Source organism: Neomonachus schauinslandi, chromosome 1 (assembly GCF_002201575.2).
Source record: "Neomonachus schauinslandi chromosome 1, ASM220157v2, whole genome shotgun sequence".
NCBI classification, from domain to species: Eukaryota; Metazoa; Chordata; class Mammalia; order Carnivora; family Phocidae; genus Neomonachus; species Neomonachus schauinslandi.
The window spans coordinates 3,503,272-3,526,334 of NC_058403.1; the positions used below are offsets into that span (position 1 = coordinate 3,503,272).

The 23,063-nt window shown below is 53.6% G+C and overlaps 1 protein-coding gene across 1 annotated transcript; it reads left to right on the forward strand.

Annotated features, from left to right (window-relative positions):
* The first annotated feature begins 969 nt into the window (after positions 1-969).
* Positions 970-23,063, forward strand: TMPRSS3 (transmembrane serine protease 3). Its single transcript, XM_021679165.1, has 12 exons — positions 970-1,078; positions 5,879-5,989; positions 6,823-6,939; positions 7,328-7,451; positions 10,830-10,955; positions 12,180-12,223; positions 12,950-13,115; positions 13,686-13,855; positions 15,595-15,690; positions 18,592-18,734; positions 19,376-19,528; positions 22,257-23,063. The coding sequence occupies exons 1-12, from the start codon at positions 985-987 to the stop codon at positions 22,272-22,274; spliced, it is 1,362 nt and encodes a 453-aa protein (XP_021534840.1). The 5' UTR covers positions 970-984; the 3' UTR covers positions 22,275-23,063.

Sequence of the window (23,063 nt, forward strand, 5' to 3'; positions counted from 1 at the left end):
ATCTCAAACATCACAATCAGTAAACAGAAATTGAAAATGGGTGATTTAAGAATCTATGTTTCTATGCCTGTTGGAACCTCCTTTGCGGAAGCAGGTTCCCAGAGAACTCATGCCTGACTGATACCTGGGAGGGTGAGTTGGGATTTAGTTGGGAACATTCCGCCATTTCCTTGCTCACTCCGCCCCCTTAGAGTTACGGGAATGATTTCCAGGGCTTCTGACCTCTCTGGCTTTGCGATAGGTGGAATTCTTTCGGAGGAAACAGAGCCCCAGTGTAGCTGGTGCAAGCCAGCGGTCCCCAGCTTCTCCTCCCTTTGCGGTGTGGGGGACTGGGCACCCAGAGGGCATGGATACTTTCATCCTTAACTAGGTCATGCCCGCGAGAGCCAGGGAAGGGCTGTGTTTACGGAAAACTACAAATACTGTGGGTGAGTGTCCCCTCCATGGTGCCATCTACATTTTTTGGGCGTGGACATTGTGTGAGTATAAAAAACTTCTTATGGTTATGATAGGTGTCCCGCATGTGTAGGCAAAGGGTTGAGTTTCCGTGGGACAAAGAACAATGACAAAAAAGAGAAGGAAGGTGCTTTGAAAGTGATTTATCTTCTGAAAAATAAAGGTGCAGTAATTTCTAAATCGTAAAAGGGCATATCTCTAAAGATTGCTAGTCAACTGATTTTAAGATTGGTAGGAATACACAGTGAGAAAGTCATTATTTTAGCAGAATTCAGTTCATAGTTTTTCGTTAACTCTGGAAGTTTCTCTGTTACCTGCTGTGGCTCAGAAAAAAAAAATGCGTTCTCGCTGGACACATAGTTTTGATTAATGGGTACTGAATGTGCTTTATGTGGATTGTTGGATTTCAAAGATTTAACATGACAAAGATGTGTTTGACACTAAAACTGTAAATAAGGGAGCAAACGCTTTCTGTTCTTCCTGGTGAAGGAGGTGGAGCCAAACCTCGGAGGTGCTGAAATAGTCACCATGGGGGAGAATGACCCACCCCCCGCGGAGGCCCCCTTCTCCTTCAGATCACTTTTTGGACTTGACGATTTGAAAATAAGTCCTGTTGCACCAGGTAGGTGGAACCAGGTGTGATTTCTGGGGAAGTGTCCCCAGAGTGTCCCTCTGGGGACATACTCACCAGGATTTCTCACACCCACAAGCTGGATGCTTGCGCTTCCTTGGGTTTATAGAACCCTGGAGAGGGGGGCATTAGAGAGGGCCATCACCTTGTTCAGCCCCTTGCCAAATCCCGGAGACAGAAGTTTGCATTCTCTGAATGGAGGTTTTCAGAAATTGAGGCTCCCATTGCCCCTGGGAGTGAGGGGTCAGGTCCTGCCAGAAGATCTCCAATCAAGCCCCCCAGAAAGTCCTGAGAACCAATGCTCATCAGCTCTTCTGGGAAACTTAGAGTAAGCTGGGCATTGCTGAAGGTATCTGATGCCTAGAATAAAATCCAACAGCAGGAGACAAGAGCTGCTCTGAGCAACAAGGAGAGTTGGTTTTGTAAATAGGTCTCAAATGCAGGACTTGGAACAGTGAGCCGGAATGTTGACCTCTGGGGCCAGCACGGGGGACGTGTGGGGGCTCTGGCTGAGGTTCCAGAAAGCATGGAGTGGGGGCTGCCCTAATGATTCCTTTTAAACCTTCTGGACAATTGAGATTGGGGGGTGGTGGAGAATATGGGAGGTGGGAGGACAGGTTTCAAGTAAAGGCAAGGATACACAATTTAAAAATACAACTCAAAAAAGGAACATAAACATACATTTAAAAAATACCCTGCTATCACCTGACCCCCAAGATTTACCTGGTTTTTATGTTTGCCTTCATTCTCTTCCTGTCCTTGCCCATAAGTACGCATTCAAGCGCAGTGTAGGTATAGACAGGTGTTTTGCCATGTGCTGCTTGGTTTTTATACATGCTTTTGTTTATAACATCACAACATTCCATCAAGTAGATGTGTAATTTACATAGTTTTTAAAATCCTCATTTGACATAGAATTGTTTCTAATATTTTTATAGTACAAATAATATGAGCATGAATAACACTATACATATTCACCTCTGCTAATTTTGCTTATTTCTTCATGATTAATTCCTAGCAGTGGGAATTTAGTAGTGCTTTAAATAAATAAGCAATGTATTGTTCATTATAACAATTTAGAAAACACAGTTAATCAAAAAGATTTTTAAAAATTACCCACATTTTTACCATTACTCAAGAGATAACCCTATTTGTGCTTTAGTATTGGATTTCTTGCCTTTTTCTGATCTACATACTGTATTTTCATTTGGAAGTGGCATATTCTATTTTGAAGCTTTTTTTTTTTTTCCCCAAATGAAACAATATCATGTTCTTCTTTCCATGGCATTAAATAATTAAATATTCTTTAGGGGTTGGAAAACTATGGCTCATGGACAAAATGTGGCCCACTACTTGGTTTTATAAATAAAGTTTTATTGGAACACAGACATATCCATTTATTCACCTATTGTCTATGGCTGCCTTCATGCCATAGTAGAGTTGAGCAGTTGCAACAGAGACTATATGGCTCATAAAGTTTAAAATATTTACTAACTGGTCCTTTATAGAGGAGGTTTGCCAACTCCCTTTCCCTATCATGGAACTAACTCTATACATGTGTTCTATCACCAGTTTCTTCTGATGGGCGTTCAGGCTGTTTCCCATGCATCAGTATTACATTTGCCACCTCTCTAAGTGTCCATATAGGTAGAAATTTATGTACATCAATGATGACATCTTAAGATAAATTCCTGAAAGTGGTTTTACTAGGTCAAAAATTCCATCCATTTAAATTCTGGTTCGTATTTCCAATTTGACTCTCAAAAAGTTTATACAACGTATACTCCTCTTGACTATAAGCGGAGGTCCATTTCCTTCCACTTTGGACTGCAGTGGGGATGCTACCACAGCAATCATAATAAATATTGTGAGGTTGATATGTAGTTACATTTGATTTGCAGTTTTTCAAATTTCCAGAGAGGTTGAAGGTTTTTTCGTGCTGGTTAATCATTTGCATTTCTTTTTTGGGAAGCTGCTATGCATTTTGCTTTTTATTCCAGGCATGCTCGCAAAGACAGAACAAGGAGGGGGAGCGGGGCCATGGTAGCGCCCACAGGGCACCACGGCAGATGAGCTGTAAAGAGGCAAATGTGAACGATACAAAGGTTCTAATTGAGCAGCAATCTTGGAATCTATAATTAGGATGAATTTCCTAAATCTAACTCTTAGACACAAAGCAACTGGAATGATAAGAGGTCATTCTTGGGGTTCCTGCTGATTTTTAAAGTGTAAGTGGAGTGTGGGCTCTCAGTAAGGGGGAGTTATTAATTTGGTGCAGGCTTCTGGGGGTGGGGAAGGCTGGACAGAAGAGTCTGCTCTGTAAACTCAAGACCACGAATTGGTTGCCCTGGAAGGAATTGGTCTCCCATGCTGAGATAGAACAACCTCCATTATCATGATGTCATTCATCCATTCAATTGACTGATACAGTTGACCCTTGAACAACACAGGGGTGGGGGTAGGTTGCTGACTCCCCACCTAGTCAAAAATCTACTTATAACTTTTGGCTCCCCCAGAACTTAACTACTAATAGCCTACTATTGACCAGAAGCCTTCCTGATCACATAAACACTCACTTAACAAGTATCTTGTGTGTTACATGTATTATACACTGTGTTCTTACAATAAAGTCAGCTAGAGAAAAGAATGTGTTATCAGAAAAATCTTAAGGAAGAGAAAATACATTTGAGGTATGGTACCATAAAAGATCCACATGTAAGCGGACCCGCATGGTTCAAACCTACGTTGTTCAAGGGTCAGCTGTATTTGTCAAGGACTGCTGCACACCAGGTGTTGGTCTAGGCTCTGAGAACACGGCTGTGGAGCAAACTGCCTGTTCAGTGTGGCCAAGACAAAGACCTTGCCCTCTGCCTCCCCCTCCTCATTCTACATCCTTCAGGCCACGGACTGTGTGCCTTTCCTTATTCTCCTTAACTTCTTCCTTCTTCCCTCTTCCTTGTTCCTTCTCTTACTCTTCTCTTCTTCTCTCCTCCTCTCCCACCTTCCCCCCACCCCATTTTTGTCTTCAAATTCTTTCTTTTTTAAGGAGCCCTGAATGATATTGGCCATTTTATAAGCACACCCTTTATTGCCGGAGGGTGAAGCTGTGGGTTTCCAAGGACAGGCAGGGGGAGATCTCGGAATGCTTTCCGTGGGAGCCCTCTCAGCTCAACATCTCTAAGCCTAGGGTGCGAGAGGAAGGGACGTTGTGTCCTGAGTAACCGTGTGCTGTGAAGAAGGCTGTCTCCCCTTCCTACACTCCCACCTTCCCCAGTGTAAGTGGGGACAAGTCTGGCATAGGTGTGTTTTCAGGATTGATGAGATAATTTGCATGAAGGGGCCTGTTCTCCTTGGAGTAAAGGTGCTGGTGGAAATTCTCCTGGTTGCCCAGAGACGCTTGTACTTTGGGGCATCATAACGTTTATACAGCGCATCCTCTTTTTCATCCAATCTGCCTGGTTCTTTCGGCAAGAACTGGGACAGGTCTGGGGTTTACCCTACTTGCAACCTAACAAACCAGCCTGTGCAGTTTGCTGGATGCTGGCAGAAGACAGGAGACTCCCGGGTCAGACATGGAGGACGTTGTTACTCATGCAACGAGCAGCACATGCATCCTGTTCGAGTCCGTTACCCATGCCCGCCAAGCCCCATGGAGGTGATATGGAACAGCCCAGGGATACACTGCATGCCCAGGGGGTCTGCATCCCACGAAGGAACCCAGAACCAAGGCAACTCAAATCTTTTATAATGGAGCACAAGCAGACCTGCACACACTTTGTCCCAAAGGAAAACATTGTATTTGTTAAGCCAGACACTAGGTAAACCTGCTCCTTTGCTCTGGAGAGAGACATCATCTCTATCTTCTCGGGCTGCTTGCTCTGCCAGCATCCTCAGGGAGACGGCCTGGGACAAGGCTATTGGTGTCCCCATGCACCAGACTCGCAGAGAACGGGCTGCTACATCATCCGGTGACCCCCTCAGAGGCCCCAGCCCTCCCTCTCCTCAGAGTACCCTGTTTGGGTTTTACGTGTCACCGCCCTCTCTGGGGAAGCATTTCTGGGGACTGGGCTCCGCTTCCCTCCTCTACCAGTTTCCTAGGGTGGCGGAGACAGACGACAACAAACTAAGTGGCTTAGAACAACACAGGTCTATTGTCTCATGGTTCTGGAGACCAGAAGGCTGAAGCCCAGGTGCCGGCAGGGCTGTGTTCTCGCTAAAACCTGTGGGGAACCCTTCCTCGCCTCTCCCCAGCTTCTGGTGTTTGCTGATAATCTTTGGGGTTCCTTGGCTTGTAGGTTCATCACTCCCATCTCTGCCTGCATCTTCACATGGTGTCCTGTGTCTCTTCACACCATTCCCTTCTGTGCATGTCTGTTTCTGGCTTCAAATGTCTCCTTTTTAAAGGACACCAGTCAGATGAGATTAGACCCACACGGTGGCTTTGTTTTAACTTGATGGCCTCTGTAAAAACTCCATTTCCAAATAAGATGATATTCTGGGGTCCAAACTTCAACATACTGAGGGGCGGGGCGGGACACAATTCGGTCAGTAACACCATCCCCTAAGCGGGGATGGACACAAGTGGGCTGGGGGCAGAGAGCATGGGGCTGAGCCTCTGGAGCATGTGTCCCCGGATAGGTGGCCTTTGGTCTAACCACGGCGACTTTCTTTGGGCCAGAACATTCTCTGCTTTGAGGGGAGAAGGGATGGGTAGCTCAATTTTAAGTTTTATTTTATTCAAATCCGCTGCTCTGTGGCTTTTTGCTCTTCCCCCACCTTTTCGGTTTTCAGACGCGGATGCGGTTGCGGCACAGATACTGTCCCTGCTCCCACTGAAGTTCTTTCCCATCATTGTCATTGGGATCATTGCCTTGATATTAGCATTGGCCATCGGGCTGGGCAGTGAGTACGATTCATTATTTAGTGGGCTCTCGAATGCCTGTCCAGCCGTTTAAACTTTGATGAGCCCCCCGCTCACACCGGCGGGGTGCTGCCTCCCAGCCTTAATTACTGGAGGCAAACGTCTTTTGGGCTTGCTGACTTTGAGTTTCTTTGCCTGCATGAATGTAGGGCCAGCCTGGGGCCCGGGGGGGCTGCTGGCCATGCTCAGGGCTTTGTCACCAAGGAACCTGCCCAGTTAGAAGTATCGAAAGGCAGCTGATGAAATAGGATTCTGCGGGCGGGAAGGGGTGAGGGGCCGGGAGGAGAAGACAAGGAGGCCATTCATGCAAGGCCAAACATACCTGCTATTTTTAAAAGAAGGTTCATGTGGCTTTTGAGAAAGTGAGTCATTCGGATGGGCTCTAATAGGGAACAATATCTCTTCTTCTCTTTCAAATAACTGGCCCACCTGCTCAGCTGTGTGGTCCCTGGTCCCTTCTTTTCTTGCCCAGGGTCAGAGACAATAGGAGGTAGATTGGGGGCCGAGTCATCCTCACTCGGAACTGCTTGCTCAGCTGGCTCAGCCAGTCGGCCCGCAGCCATGCATTTTCTCTCTTGACCTTGAGCCCCAGACCTGTGGCTCAAGGCCACACAGTGAGACAAAGTGGGGTGCAGCAGCCCCACCCTCTGGAATTTGGAACAGAAACTGGGCTGAGGGAGACAGGCTGCAATTTCAATGCAGGTTTCATTATTGATGGCCAAGCTCAAGGCCACGTGGCCAATGGATGGTTGTTAGTGTTGTCCACTGAAGAAGCCAGCCCTTCCTTGACACCCTTGTCCTCTCTCTTCCTCAGTCCACTTCGATTGTTCTGGAAAGTACAGGTGTCGCTCATCTTTTAAGTGTATTGACCTGACGGCTCGATGTGATGGGGTCTCAGACTGCAGAGACGGGGAGGATGAGTACCGGTGTGGTAAGGCTGTGCACCTCACGGTAGAAGGACCACCCAACCCTGACCTTACCCATCCGTGCAGTGGGTCCAGATCCATGCCTCTGTCAAGTCACGTCCTTAACTGGGATCCACCCAGTCATCCCCAGGGGTGACTGAGCTGGGAGCAAAGGGAGGAGGACTGTTACCTGGGGTCAAATTTTGGTTGGGGAGAACACAAGAGCAGAAAGAAGAGAGCTCAGGGGGTCCAGTCAGTAAGAACTGCCCCTGCCCTGCAGGGTGGGGGTGCTGCGGGCGAGGGGTAGGGCAGATTCAGCGGAGCAGGGAGCTGAGTCGGCTGCAGAGCGACCTCTGCCCGTGGGCTCAGGCTCCACTGGCCGCTCACACGCGGCTCGTCCTGTGTGCCGGGCAGTCCGCGTGAGTGGCCAGAACGCAGTGCTCCAGGTGTTCACAGCCGCGGCGTGGAGAACCATGTGCTCTGACGATTGGAGAGGCCTCCACGCTAACGTCGCCTGTGCCCAGCTGGGGTTTCCAAGGTAATTTAAAGAACATTTCCTGCTGATGGTAAAGCACTTGATCGTGGTGACAATGGGGAGAGAGAGAGCCACCTCTTAGTGGGGCATTTACGGGTGCGGCTGCTCACCGTCACGCTGCATCCTCGCAGCAACCTTGATGTCATCCTCACGCCCCAGGTGGGCACACCAAGCCCCCACCTGCTAAGTGGCTTGATCAAGGTCACACGGGAAGGGGCACGTTTGGGGGTGTCTCATGGTCAGGATAGGACCCCAGATGCACACAGGAAATAGAGGACTTCCGAGCCCCCAGCTGCTCAGGCTACAGCCAGAGGGTGGCTACGTGGCCCCCACGCGCCGGGTGCCGGTGGCCCCACGGACGTGTGCGCACACTTCCCAGGAGTCCCAAAGACCCAAGTTTGAAAAGCCAGCCATTTAGGGAAAGCACAATCACTTCAAACAGTTGTTTGGCAACACGAAGGAGGGACAGCGCTGGGAGTGGGGTCTTCACTTTTCAGCGTTTGGTTTTGTCTACGTGACGTTTGTGCCGAGGGGACACATTTCTCTCCTCCTCTCTCCTGGCCCCTCCTCTGACCCCTGGCCCTGCTGTCCTCTGTGGCCTCCCACCGCGGCACCCCAACCCCCTTTGCTCCTGGCCCCCGGGGTTCAAAGCGGGTAGACTCTCTGAGTTCCCAGGCTCCTGGGTCTTTGCACCCGAATCCCCGTGTCCTCGGCCCAGCTCCCTGACTTGGACATTAAAGTCGGAAACTGCTTGGAATCCAGGGAGCCTCAATTTTCAGATCTGGTGCAGCATCCTCTCAGCTCCTTCCTCCAGTGCCTGTGACACCCCAATGTCCCCCAACCTGTGTCCCTGAGACCGCATCCTTCTCACCTGTGACAACCTAGATTCAGGAATCGGCAGCAGTTCAGCCCTGTGACAACAGCCAAACTACCCACACAGATGCCTCCCAGGATTATGTAGACTTCACCCCTCGCAGACGGGGACGAGGGGCTCACACCCCACGCGCACACACACACACCACACGTACACGCACCGCATGCATGCGCAGACAACATGCACATGCCACACACACGCACACACACCACATGCGCACACATACCACACGCACACACACCACACGCACACGCACTGCATGCATGCACAGACAACATGCACACACCACACACATGCACACACACCACATGCACACACACATACCACCCCCACGCACACCACATGCACACACGCCACACGTACACGCACCGCATGCACATGCACAAACAACATGCACACACCACACACATGCACACACACCACACGTACACGTACCACATGCACACACCACAAACACGCACATGCACACACACACCACATGCACACGCACCACATGCACACACACCACACACGCATACATGACATGCACACAGACACCACACATGCACACACACCACGTGCACACACACACCACGCACACACACATGTGCACACACACACCACACGTACATGCACATTCACAAAAACATACACCGTGCATGCCACCCACCACATAAACACACACAAGCACTCACATACGTTACATCACGCACCACATCGTGCACATGCATCACACACATACCACATCAGACACTCGGATACACACAACACACCATGTCATACACATATTACACACCACACCGCACACACATCACACACTACATTACTCATATGTACACAAGCACAACACCACATCACACAAACACGAAGTCGCACACGTGCACACTCACATGCCTCACGCACACACACGTGCGCACACACACACACACACACCACCACCACTGCAAACAGCTGAAAGCTTCTCCGGGCACTTCTGTTCCCTATGGAGGCCCTTTCTTGGACTCACGGGGGGCACCCCTGCCCTTCCCGGCTCCCCTCCCTCTCCCTCCGGGAGTGCCTTCCCTTCCCCTGGATCCCCAGGCCCCCCTCTACTATGCAGAAGGGCCCAGAGACCCCTTTCCCTCAGATCCCCGGGCGCCCAGCCGCGGTGAGATGGTCCCCTTACGCTTGGCGTGTGCCCTCGGGGGGAGTCCAGCTGACGTGGTTTTCCCAGACCGCCCCTCGGCACGGCCGCTTTCCTTCCCTAGGAACCCGTTCTTCCCTTCCGTATCAATGCTTCAGTTCCAAGATTTACTTCTGTAGCCTTTTTGCTTTTTCCTCCTACTTCTCTCCTTAAAGCCCTTCTTTGATCTTCTCTGCTTGTCTGTATCCCATGTCAGCTATCTGGATGACAGCAAAAGGGGAGACTATCAAGCCGGATCGCCTGGGTTTGAATCCCTGTGTCCTCAGCGCAGTTCCCTGACTCAGCCTCCAAAACAGGGACAACAGTAGCACCTGCTGTGACAGGCGGTGTGAGGTTCGCGTCGGAGTGAGCCTGGCACACAGGAACGCCCTGGGAGAGCTGGTGGCTGGGGTGGTTACGACCACCTGGAGGCTGGGCCATTTATGGCGATCCCGGGGTGGCCCTCGGGGCCCCCATGCATCTCACAGCTCTCTGGCTCATCAGCTCATCACCTGGCGCCTGCCCCATTGGCGGTTGAGCCATCCCTGGGAGGGCTGGGAGGGTCACTGCCCTCCAAACTCACACTTGACTGCACTTTGTATTCTACATCTACTCCCGGCACCACCCCCTCCCCGCCCATGGCATTTCCATAACCGGATGCAATCCTGTGTGATAAACTGGTGTGTTAGTGAGTGAAGCAAGCCAGCTGCCTCGTGTTTTGTTCATTCCATGAGAAAAGGGGAGGATGCCCTTTCATTTACTACCCCTTATCTCATAACTCTTCAAACACTTGATTTTTTTTTTTTTTAAAGATCATGCCTTCTTTACCATTGTTCTCCAGAAGACCCGTTTCCTGACACTTTAAACATTTGCCGGGGGGCCCTGAGCCTTTTCCTTCTGTGTTCATCTCTCTCCAATGGGAACCCACCCCAGTCTGGCTTTCATTCTCCCTGACCTATTCCTCTTGGATTCTCAGCATCCCTACTCTGGTCCCACCTGAAAACACTCCGCCTAGTTCTGTGTTCTGCTCTCTCTGGGGCTTGCTTCAGGCCAAGCAAAGGTCAGTTCAGCTGGGTGCATCAAGGGGACCTACTTAGCTACATCAGGAAGTGGGCTCCCTGGTGCATGCCCAAAGCCTGCCGGGGCTGGAGGGGCCGTGGGGTGGGGGCCAGATGGGTCCATGGTCCCAGACAGTGCAAGATCTGGAATGCCTTCCTAAGCCAGCAGAGGAAGCTGTTGGTGGTTGGAGGGGTGGGAATGACACCCCCCCCGGTATGCCACATGTAGTATTCTGACATGAACACTGGTTGATTTGAAGCCCACAGTGAGTTCACACTTCGGGTCTGCGTTTCCAATGTACTTGCAGCTACGTGAGTTCAGACACCCTCAGGGTGGACTTGCTCGAGGAGCAGCTCCAGGAGGACTTTGCGTCCATCAATCACCTCCTGCCCGATGACAAAGTGAGCGCTCTGCACCACTCCGTGTATGTGAGGTGAGCGGCCAGGCGGTGGCCATTGTCCGCAGTGCGTCGCCTGCTGGCTTTGTTGAGCTGTGCACGGCCCCACGAGGACCCAAGCGACTTGAGAGTGTGTCTCCAAATGCAAGGTGGGGGCTTGGCCGCCTCAGTTAGACTGGGTGGAGGGAGCACCGGCTGGGGTGCAAGAACCCACCCCAGAGCAGGCGAACATGGCCCGACAGAGAGAGGGAGGAGGGTGGTACGGAGTGCTGCGTGTGTCATGCTGTTCTCGTCGTGGGCCCCAGGGGTGTGTGCGGAAAAGGGCAGAGGGACAAGGAAACTAGAAAGAACGCGATTAAGAAAGACACGTATCCTCTGTCTACAGAGTACTTTAACATTTATGATTCCTATTCCACGTTTCCCCCGACAACTCGTGAGAAAGGTAAAATGAGGTGCCCGTAAATGACGGTACCCACAGCCCAGTGTGTCCCCGCCTCTACAGTCAGGCATCCCCATATGCTCTTCCTGGCACTTTGGGCCAAATCCTAGGAGCGTGTTCTCTGCTCTGGGAAACAACAGCTTGTCAGCCTGTCCATCACATCATTGATAGTCACCCCAGACTTTGTGGGGACAGCTCATCTCCTAAGTCCTAAAACCTCCGTCTGGTGACACCCCCTTTGTCTTGCATGATTGCATGAACGGCCTGGGGCTCTAAAGGCAGGGAAAGTCACAAAGGGACAAGGGTGGATTCTAAGAACAGCACATTCCCTGCCCCCCCTCCCCCCTCCCAGCGTGCAAGGGCGAGCACGTGTCCTTTCTGGAGCAATCACAGCTCTGCTCTGGGGAGGAGTGTGATCCAGGCTGCAAGGACACCTGCCATGCTGTCCGAAGGGCACTCTGTGTCCTCCAGGGGCCAGCAGAGAAGCCCGGGCTAAAGCTGACCTGCAAATGACACCAGTGATGTTTATGAAACAGCCCTCCTCCTGCCTCTCCCATCATTAGCTCTACAAAGCTTAGAAACACTCAGTCACCTGTCACACGCACAATACCTCACTGTAGCCAAATGTTTCGGAATGAGTGTTTCGGAATGAGTGACCTCACAAGCGTGTGTGTTTTTTCAATATGGACAAAAATTGCAATCTGTATTAAAGAGCAGGGAAATAGAGTTCATTTTTCTGTTATCCCAAGATTAAGTTGAAAAAAAGTGCCTATTTCCCTGACCTCTGGCATTTACCGTAAACCTCCTCTTTTGCTCCTTAGGGAGGGGTGTGCCTCGGGTCGTGTGGTTACCTTGAAGTGTACAGGTAAGAGATTTCGCACGGCAGAGAGAAATGGAAACACGCGCGCGCTCACAGACTCCGGTCTCCCCCGCCTCCTCAGACTGCTCGGGGTCCCCTCGTCCTAGGTGCCAGATGGGAACCCTGCAGACCCCACCTGATGGAGGAGGAGAGCAGCATCAGTCTGTCTCACCTGTTAGCAGGGTGGGGGGCGGCGGCGGGGGAGGCAGCCTGGAGCAACTTCTCTGCAGCAGACAGGACCATGTTCTAGGATGCCCTGTCACTCCGCGGTGGCTCCAGCAGCCTGACTCACTGTCACTTTCTCCTTCCCACTCCCCCTTCCCACCTCAAGGAAAAGTGTGCCCAGGCTGGTCAGTGCCCCAGGCTCCCTGCCTCGTGGCAGGCGCCCCTGGCAGAGGGAGGGTTCACACTGCAGGGGTGGGGTCTGGAGAAGTCAGGCAGGTGCACCGTAGCCCTGCATTACTGAAGAGAGGGCTGCCGAAGGTTCCCGTGCTCCTGGTGAGTTGTGGTCATACTGGGGTCATGGGCGTCGCGGGGAGGGGCGCTGCCAGCACCAGACCCTCCCACTGCACCCCTACGTCTGCTCCCACCCCCGCCCCCTCCGGCTCTCTTTCTGGGCTGTGAGCTCTGCAAGGACAGCAGGCTGTCGGGGGGGGTGGTCTGTGGGTGTGACAGCAGGTTCCCCAGAAAGGTCTCTGGGATCGACCCCCAGCCCTTGTTGTCTCTCTGCAGTCTGTGGTCTGAGAACGGGCTACAGCTCACGCATCGTGGGTGGAAACGTGTCCTCGCTCATGCAGTGGCCGTGGCAGGCCAGCCTTCAGTTCCAGGGCTATCACCTGTGCGGGGGCTCTGTCATTACCCCCGTGTGGATTGTCACTGCCGCGCACTGCGTCTATGAGTGAGTGCTCGTCACCCACAGACCCCGTCTAGACTGGGCCGTGTTAGGATGGGGAAGATTCCAGTGGTCGGCAGCAGGCCCAGAAAGCGGCAAACCGACCGGATGGTCACAAAGTAATGTCCAGTGGAGTGGACCCATCACTGTCCCTGCTGGCTGTGACTGGTGACCCTGAGCTCATTCTAAGGATTTCAGACCGGCCTCTCTTACAGAGAAGGTAGAAAGCTTTGGACGGAAGCTTCCTTGCAGGAGGGAAACAGCCAACCTCCCTCTAGCAACTTACAGGGGAGCATGCTATGGCCAAGAGACTGAGAGGTGGCTCCGGCCGGATGGGCACTGACCTCCCAGGCAGTGTCTCGGGGGAGGTGAGCACGGGGAAAAAAAACCACAGGAAGACTTCCAAACCCCAGAGGTCAATTCTCCGTTTTTGTTTTTGTTTTGGCTGCTGTCTGATGGAGAACGGGCCCTGAGAGACCCCTCAGAATGCTGAGAAGTCTGGAGGTGAAGTCATCGAGGCCTGCCTGGGGAATGACCGGGGTGCTCCTGCTTCAACTCTCTGCCTTCTCATTTCAGCCTGTACCTCCCCAAGTCCTGGACAATCCAGGTGGGGCTGGTTTCCCTGTTGGACAGTCCAGCCCCTTCCCATCTGGTGGAAAAAATCATCTACCACAGCAAGTACAAACCCAAGAGGCTGGGCAACGACATCGCTCTCATGAAGCTGGCTGGGCCTCTCACCTTCAGCGGTACGTCTGGGTTTCCTGCTGCTCTGTTGCTTTCAGTTATTTCAAGAGAATTTGTAATCACCCCTTGAAGCCTTTTTATGAAGCTGCTTTGCAATCCTTGCTAGATAATTCCAGGAGTTGGCTCATATCCCCGCTGGCCAGGGTTGATTATCTTTTCTCATTAAAGTTGTGATTTTCCTGGTTCTTGGTATAACGAGTAATTTTCGACAGCATTCTAGACATTGTGCTATCACATTAGGTGACGCTGGGTCCATATACCTCTTCAACTTTCGCAGGTGGTCATCCCGTTCAGGTTCGCTGTGTATGACTTGCCTACTTTTATGGGCTGTGCTTCTGATGATACTTGATTTTAGAGACCCTGTGGTTCTACTTTGGTCAACTCGGTTTGTCTGGTGCCACTGGGGTTCCCGTGGGTGCCACTTTCTTCCTGCTGGTGCCAGCAGGAGCTGAAAGGGACTTCCCCAGGCCAGGCCACGGGTGTCTCGAGGTGGTGGAAGGGGGTTGCTGGCCCTGTGGGGTCAAAGAGCTCTTCCCAGAGCTTGTTAAGGTGAGGTGCCCTGCCCGGTGTCTTGGTCATGGCCTACAAAGAGGGCACTTCATAGGTCAGTCAGCTGGGGATCGTCCCCATGGCCACTTCTTTACTGTGCATCTTCGGCTCCCTGAAGTACTCAGAAACAGTCTCTCCCCTCTAGCTGCTGCGTCCGGCAGGCCACGTGTCTCCCTGGGAAATACCTAGTCCTAACCTCTGAAAGTTACAAGAATACCAGAACACACAGGATAGAGCTTCCAAACATTTTGCAGACGCAGACAAAGGATTACGAACCTACTCTTAAATTAAAGCCCCCTTTGCCTTCCCCAGCATATACCCGCATGGGTCCCCAGAGGAACATTGAACAAGTCCCCTGATGCCCCAGAACCGTGGCCCAGGATCAGTGTGTTCATCACACCACACACCTCATGTTCTACGTGTAATGCTCTGAAACTAATATTTCCAGAGAAGCAAAGAGAAATTGTAATGGTGGCGTTCGTTTATCATTAATGATACTTGGTTATAAAAAATGAGGTGCTGACATCCGCACTTTGATAAAAATTAGCGAGTGCTCTTACTACTTCTCTGCCTTTCCATTACTGTCCCGTGCGGAAAGGCTTAGCGCATCTCAGAGTGTCTTCACGAGACAGCCTCATGTCAGCTGTGACGCTGTCTCTGCTGGAGGGTGTATGTGACACAGCCTACGGGGACAGGCAAGCTTCTTGCCTCCAGGTGTGCCAGGAGGGACCAGAGTAGCCATGGAGGGATGTTTCATAAGGCAGTGCGCCCATGGTCCAGACCAGGAGTGGGCAGGTTAGGGCCCCGGGACCCAATCTGACCTGTTGCCTATTTTTGTAAATGAAGTTTCAGTGGGACACAGCCAGATCCATTTGTGTACCACCGCCTGTGGCTGGCTGCTTTCAGGCCATGGTGGCAGGCCACGCAGCCCACAGAACCTAGGGTATTTACTATTTGGCCTTTCACAGAAAATATGTCACCACCTGGTCCAGACCCACTCACGTTGCCACAGATTAGGCTCTGGAGGGGGAGGATCCCTGCGCTGAGCTGGTAGCTTTTAGACCAACCAAGGGCTTGACCTTCCTTTGGGAGATCGTCTGAGCTCTTCCAAGAGTGGACACTGGGGGGAGTCATTGTTTTCTTGGACTAGTGCTTCAGCTGAGTTCAAGGTTGCTGTCTCCCCTTGCAACAGAGATGATCCAGCCCATCTGCCTGCCCAACTCCGAAGAAAACTTTCCTGATGGAAAAATGTGCTGGACGTCAGGATGGGGGGCCACAGAGGATGGAGGTCAGTCATCTGAAATCAAGATTCTTCTTTTTTTTTTTTTAAAGATTTTTATTTATTTATTTATTTGACAGAGAGAGAGAGCGAGAGCAGGAACAGAAGCAGGGGGAGTGGGAGAGGGAGAAGCAGGCTTCCTGCCGAGCAAGGAGCCCGATGTGGGACTCGATCCCAGGACCCTGGGATCATGACCTGAGCCGAAGGCAGACGCTTAACGACTGAGCCACCCAGGCGCCCTGAAATCAAGATTCTGAGTCCAGGGAGCCCAGAGCCACAAGGCCCAGGGTAGACACCCACCATGACATGCTGCCCCCCGTGTCCCAGTGTGGTGCCCCCGTGGGAGGCCCACATGTCCCAGGCAGGGGGTACGGGTCAGCTGCTGGACATACGCTCTCAGCAGAGCGATTGTGGGTCAGAGTCATGGTTCCATTTATCTTGGGGAAATTGCAGACTTTGCCAGGGAGAAGTAAATGGAAAAGGAGGACTAGGGACCTTCCTTGTTGGGGAGATATTCACCAAATCATCAGGCGGTTTCCCCCCATCCTCCCCACCATGCTAGCAGGGTACATAAGGAGCCCATTGAGAACCCTTCCCAAGGTTTATTCAGAAGGCAGACATCTGTAACTGGTGACGAATTTTCATCTTGCGTGACTTTGGAAGATGTGCTATTTCATTAGAGGAAGCAAATGTATGGAAACTTACTGCTATAATCGTAACGGTAGTAGTCATCTTAATGAGAGCAGCGCATGCCAATGGAACCCACCCCATCCTTCCATCAGGGTGGGGCATACCTGTGCTCATCACTCATAGGTTTTCCACCAATTCCTTTCCTTCTGGTAGAAAATGTAGGAGTTCCTTGGGCGGGGGGGCTGTTGAAACAAAGCTCCATAAACGGAGAGGCTTAATTAGCAGAGACTCAGTCTCTCCCAGCTCTGGAGGCCAGAAGTCTGAGATCAAAGTGTCACAGGGCCGGTTCCTTCTGGAGGCTCCGAGGGTGAAGAACTTACCCCTGGCCTCTCCTCCAGCTTCTGGTGGCTCCAGCCATCCTTGGCATCCCTTGGCTTGTAGACATATCACTCTAGTCTCTGCCCCATCTTCTTGTGCGCTCCCCCCGCCGAGTCTCAAATCTCTCTCCCCTTTCTCTTATAAGGATACCAGTCTTTGGACTTAAAGTCCATCCTAAATCCAGGATGATCTCATCTTGAGATTCTTACCTTAATTACATCTGCAAAGACCCTACTCCAAATAAGGGCACATTGTAAGGTTGCAGGTGGACATGATTTTGGGGGGTGCAATTCACCCCAATACAGGAAGTTCAGAATTTTCCTCCTGAGGCTTATTAGTTGAGTCTGCCCCCCACACCCTGAATGTCCAAGGCACACAGGGCTTACCCAGATCTAAAGGGTCGGTCCTCTTCCCAGGGCAGGGTCTCATGCCTGCAGCTTGCCATGTCCTCTTGCCCATATTGGAAGCTTCCTCCACAGACACGTTGAGCTCCGTTTCACCACGTACCAGGTGCTGAGCCGGATGTCTCCAAACTGTCTGCTCCTCACAGCAGCCCCTCGGTGGGGAATTATCTTCATGGCCGTCTTGAGGGCGAGGAGCCTAGGGCTGAGGGGAGCTGAGCGCCTGGCCTGGGCTCACACGACCAGGTGGTGGGAGGTCTGGGCTTCCACATCCACGCTCCCCCCACAGCCCTAGTCACATTGTTTCTCAGGACTTGTGGTGTCAGAACATTAGCTCATTACCTTGCCAGATCCGGTGGGACTAGTAGGGAGAGATACCACTCTCAGCTGACCTCTGGCCAGTGGTCCCCAGGCAAGTGGGATATGGGTGGATTGGAGAAGCCCGTGCAGAAAACAGGATGCAGCTCACACTCAGAGAACTCTTAGAATGTGGGCTTGAGGAGTGTAGGCCTGCACCCCACCTGCTGGTACATGCTAGAGCCATGGGAATAGGGCCGTGCCCTGCTTTCAGCCTATAAAACATAAAGATACCTGGTTTACAAACAGGTTAAGTCAGAGGTGTGGATCCCTTTGGGTCGATGGTGGGGCTGACTCAATGGCAGATGTATCATTTCCTGTTGCTGTTGCAACAAGACCAAACTCATTGGCTTCAACCCCAGGAAGGTATTATCTTCGGTTCCGGAGGTCAGGAGTCCTCATCCATCTCCACGGGCTAGAATCCATGTGTCAGAAGGGCAGGTCCCTCCTGGAGGCTCTGAAGGAGAGTCTGTTTCCTGGCCTTTTCTAGGTTCTGGGGATTGCCTGCTGGCTCGTGGCCCTGCCTTCATCCTCACAGCGGGCCAGGCAGTGTCCCCGCCCCCCCCCCCAGCTCCCCCGCTTGCCTGACCTCGGCTCCCCCATCACATCTTCTCCTCTGATGCTTGCGGTTCTGTTTAGAGCCCACCCAGGTAGCCCAGGCCCGTGTCCCCATCTCGGGGCCCTTCTGCCGGGGAAAATGACACAGACACATGTTCCTGGGATTGAGAAGTGGACAGCTTTGGGAGGACACTTTTCTGCTGACCACACGAAGGTTCTGCCTGCAAACTTCACGGGCACGGGCCTCAGTTTCCCTTTTGTAACCTGCATTGTTCTGAGGCCCGAACCGGCCGGTGTGGGTAGAGCGCTTGGCCCAGGGTGGACCCTGGGGAGGTCCATGCTGGTTACTGCTGCCCAACCTCCTCCTGCTTTGGCCACTTTAGGGGAGTGCGTGGCCCTGATGGGAAGCAACGGGCTGCCCGGCCCGCTCATCAGGGAGCTCGCCGCAGACCACGTGCCGGCCGCCTCCAGGAGTGGCCTTCTCTGCCACGGGAGTGTGGCGGCGTGGCCCCCGCCCCCGCCCCGGTGCGTGCCCTGAATTCCCAGCAGGGCCCCTCAGGCACGTACTGCCCTCCCTCTGACACAGGGGACGGCTCCCCGGTCCTCAGCCACGCAGCTGTGCCTTTAATCTCCAACAAGATCTGCAACCACCGCGATGTGTACGGCGGCATCATCTCTCCCTCCATGCTCTGCGCCGGCTACCTGAAGGGCGGAGTGGACAGCTGTCAGGTAGGGGCCCTTGGTGGCCTCTGGGGGCCACCAGGGCAGTGGAGGCTCTGGACGGTGACCCAGCCTGTGGGATAGGCCACGGCCGGCATTGCCCTGGGACTGACTGAAAAGCAAATTTACAGGGCGTGGGGAAGACGTTTGCTCAAGATAGCACTCCCTTGCCTGGCCGCCGGCCGAGTTTACCCGGCGCTCCCATTCCGCCTGGGTGCTGGCGGCAGGAGGGGTCTGCAGGGTGCCCCCCGCCCCAGCCCTGGTTCTCAGAGTTTGCAGGGGGGCACCAGGGCTGCAGGCGGGTGGGAGCCGGTGCATCTGGCCTCCAGAGCCACAGTGAGTGCGACTCCAACACTGTGGGGGTCCAGCTGTGGCCGGGCAGACCCTCCCTCTAGAGCGCTCCCCGGGCTGTGTCCAGCTGCCTCGGCCTTCATGGGTTCAGTGCCTCTAGAATCTGGCAGGGAGACAGCTGGGGGAGACTGTCCCTGGGGGGCCGAGGACCCCACTGTTGGGAGTGCCAGCATCAGTTCTCGGAGGCTGGGCGCGTGAGCGTGGAGCCAGCCTGGCCCCGAGTTTTGTGATGAGAAGGGGCGGATCCTGGCGCTGAGACCAGGGACACCCCCCACGGTACCTTTTTCCTCGCCATCCAGGGAGACAGCGGGGGGCCGCTGGTGTGCCAGGAAAGGAGAGTGTGGAAGTTGGTGGGCGCAACGAGCTTTGGCATTGGCTGTGCCGACGTGAACAAGCCCGGGGTCTACACGCGCATCACCTCCTTCCTGGACTGGATTCACGAGCAGATGGAGGTGGGTGCAGCTCACCTTGGTCCCCATCATTTGCCTCCAGCGTCCTTTTCTGTGGCCCCAGGGCTGCTAGGCAGGGTCAGGGTGCGACACTGGGGGGTCCGTCCAGTAAGCGGTGCCCTGTGGTCTCTGGGTGTCGGACGTGAGCAGCGCTAGTCCCACAGGCAAGGCTGGGCGTGGGGGTGGTCCTGGGGGATGGGTGCACACAGGGCGGCCACAGGGACCCGAGGGACAGACTTTCTCCACCAAGTGGGGAAAAGAAGAGGGGTGAATGAGGAGGAGGCCCTGGGGATGGGGATGGGTCCAATGGGCATGAGTAGAGGGTGGACAAGGTGCAGACAGTGGGTGAGGGTGTGAACCTGCAGGCCCCCAGCGCCCACTGAAGAATCTGGACCTTGCTAAGAGCCAGGGATGGGCCGGAGAGTCTCTGATCTCGGGGGGCCTGGGCAGCTCTGGGCTTTGGGGGAGCCTCCCTGAAGGGGGGTGCCGCAGGAGGGAGACAGGCCACGGAGGCCGGCTTCTAGGACCAGGGCAGGCGGGAGAAGGGAATGCCACAGGCAGCCAGGAGGGACGGCCACCCCTGGGGGAGCAGGCGGGAGGGGCAGCGGGGCCCGGCCACCCAGGAGCCTCAGCAGCACAGCCTTCTACCTTGTGGATACCCAGCAAATATTTGCTGACTTGATCTCCGATGCTGAGCCCCCATCACGCCCTGGACAAGTTTCAAAGATCTTGGGTTTTGCCTTTTGTTTTTAAAATTAAGGCCAAATTTACGCAACATAAAATTAACCATTTTAAAGCGGACAATCCAGTAGCCTAACACCTTCACGGTGCCATATAGCCAGCAACTCGATGCTCTGATGTTCCATATTCAGGACCATTTTCGCCACCTCATTAAGCAGTCACCCCCACCCCCATCGCCTTCCTCCACCCCACCCCTCCCCCACCGGTGTCTGGCAAGCAGTAGTTTGCTCCTGTCCCTAGATCAAAGACCTTTTAAAATGCTTCTTTCAGTTGGAAACAATTGGCTAAGAAAGACATCAAACACCTCATGCACCTTGGGTGTTACTTTCCACTTCCTCGGGGATTTTTGCTTTGAAGGAAAAGCTACATCATGGCTGCCCTTTTCCAGGCTGAGGCCTGGTTTGACTTGTAGTCTTGCTGAGCCACCATCCTGTGCATCCTCTGCAGGCTCGAATAGTTTCCACCCTCAGTGCCGCTCCCGGCGAAGCAATGCTAGAAGACACGCCTTTTCCAGAAATGCCTGTTGACACTCCTTTTGTGAGCCCGCACACTGGCCCAGTGAGTCTCACGAGGGACACGGAACACTCTTTAGCACAAAATTCAGCCCAAACCCATCCACCTCTTTGGAAGCAAGAGAACAGACGTTTGCAAGAGCAGCCCCCCGCCCCCCGCCACTGCAGTGGCCCTGATGGCCAAGAGTGGGACCCCAGGGTGCAGATGATCGTGGGGGTGTGGGGGATGGAGGCCGGGAAAGGGGGAGTCACCCACAGAGCCACCGAGGTGCTCCCTCCACACAGCCCTGCTCAGGGACAGATGGTCCACGGGACCAAGCTAGCTGTCATGAAAGTCAAGTTTGAAATGGATGCGGGTCCGGGAAACCAGCTCCGAGTCCTCAAGCTGTGGAGGAGGGCCGGGGCCTGGGGGGGCAAGTTTCCAACGTCCCCTGGGAGCCTTCTAACAACAACGGTGCTGGGTGATGTCTTGCCCTGTTTCCCTCAGCACTGGCCTGGGTGGCAGGTCCTGGGGCTGTCCCCACATTACAGGGGAGGAGACGTTCGTCAAGCCCCCGCAGCTGGTGACAGCAGAGCGTGACCCCAGCCTCGCACCTGCTGCACGGCCGATCCCCACTGTGGGCCTGCATGGGAGCGTCCCTGGCTGCCTGTGTACCTGACGATTGCCAGGACCCTTCTCCAGAGGGTCTGATCAGGGGATGTGGGGTGAGGGCCCTGGCGATTCTGATGCATGGGGTCTTCAAGGGAAGACACTTCGGGGAAACACCGGTGGGGGCCCTGTGGCTCCCTGGAAGGGCTTATAAAGAGCTTCCACCCCCTCCCCGCACCTGGATCCATGCTCCCCCTGTCCCGATGAGCATGTTCACAAGGGCCGGATGGCCCCCTGGAGGCCTGAGACATCTTCGTCACCAGCTGCCTCGGTCCGTCCACTGGGGCCAGTATGAGAGCTGCCCTTTAGCAAGTCTCTTCAGATGTCCCGGGGAGGGGGGAAGATCCAGAAGAGGCTTCCCTTCCCATGGAAGGTTTTCCAGAGGTCTGCATTTTCGGTTGTTTCTTTGAATATGCCCACGGGCCTTCCAAGGTCCCACACGGGTTGGAGGGGAATTGGCCCGGTCATCAGCTGATGGGACTGCCTGCTGAGTCATCTCTGCCTTCATCCACTGTGCTCTGTACGGGGGCTTAAAACAGAGCTGTTCTGACTCAAGCCGGGACTCAGGACCATGACACGAGGCCTGGAAGGGCCATGTGGCAGCTAGGGAAAGCGCCCCAGGTCAGGGACAGCCGATGCGGAGGCGCGTGCTGGTAGGAGCGCTGTCTCACACGCCCTGGGGCCCGCCAGCAGAGGCCACCTTTGTCCCCACGCAGGGCGGGGACCAGCCCACGCTCACCCATGGCAAAATGCAGGTGCCCGCTCCGTCTCAGCATGGGAGGCCAGCTTGAAGCGCGAAAGAGGGTAACGGCTGTGTTTTCATTTCTAGAGGGACCTGAAAACCTGAACAGAAGGGGACAGGTGGCCACCTTGACTTCCTGCCGTGATGGAGACCCCCCCGTCCTTCCACGGGTGCCTGGGCAGAAACTTGCAATGGGAGCGCGAGCCTTCGGTGCTCTTCTTTCTGGCACCACCCGCAGAGCCAAAAGAAGGAGCACCTTTCTGTCGCTCCACGTCCAGAGCAACCTGCTTCTAGCAGCTCGACAAGCCGCGGGGGCGTTGGGCTAACATGACCTGATGCTCCTTGGTGACCTTCGCCGAGAACAGATGTGGGAACGCCTTCGTGGTGTGGCCTTGTCCCACTGTCCACTCGGGTTTCTCTGCCCCCAGACACAGGCAAACCCCACCAAACAACGCAGGTACTCGGTAAGGACTCGAGGCTCAGAGCTGCAGGCGGCCAGTGTCACCGCACGTCTTCATCCCCAGGCACTGGAAGCAACCCAAACTTTCTACTTCCAAGGGCCCTTTTCACGTGTGGGAGCTTGATCTACAGTGGTTAGTCGTAAGGTTTATCTCTAGTCTTTCTTTGTAGCATTTGGTGCTTGGTGCATTATTTGTGTCCTGCTTCCCAGGGACATGTGCTCCCATAAGGCCTCCGTCAGAGCTTGTCTGAATGAATCCTGACGGCTCGTGTACATTGCAATCCTAAGCTAAACTGGAGAGCCTTGATTACTTTGATCTCCCCTATATACATTGTGGGTTTTGCACTTCTCTGTTGGAACAGGTTTCTTTTCTTTTTTAAAGGTTTTATATATTTATTTAACAGAAGGAGAGAGAGAGAGAGCATGAATGGGCG

Bases quoted from the DNA above. Each gene is read 5' to 3' on its own strand.
- TMPRSS3 (XM_021679165.1), top strand. From the start codon at position 985: ATGGGGGAGAATGACCCACCCCCCGCGGAGGCCCCCTTCTCCTTCAGA. The intron at 7,452-10,829 runs GTAATTTAAAGA...ATGTACTTGCAG, and splicing joins GCCCAGCTGGGGTTTCCAAG to CTACGTGAGTTCAGACACCC. The intron at 15,691-18,591 runs GTCAGTCATCTG...CCTCTGACACAG, and splicing joins GGGGGCCACAGAGGATGGAG to GGGACGGCTCCCCGGTCCTC.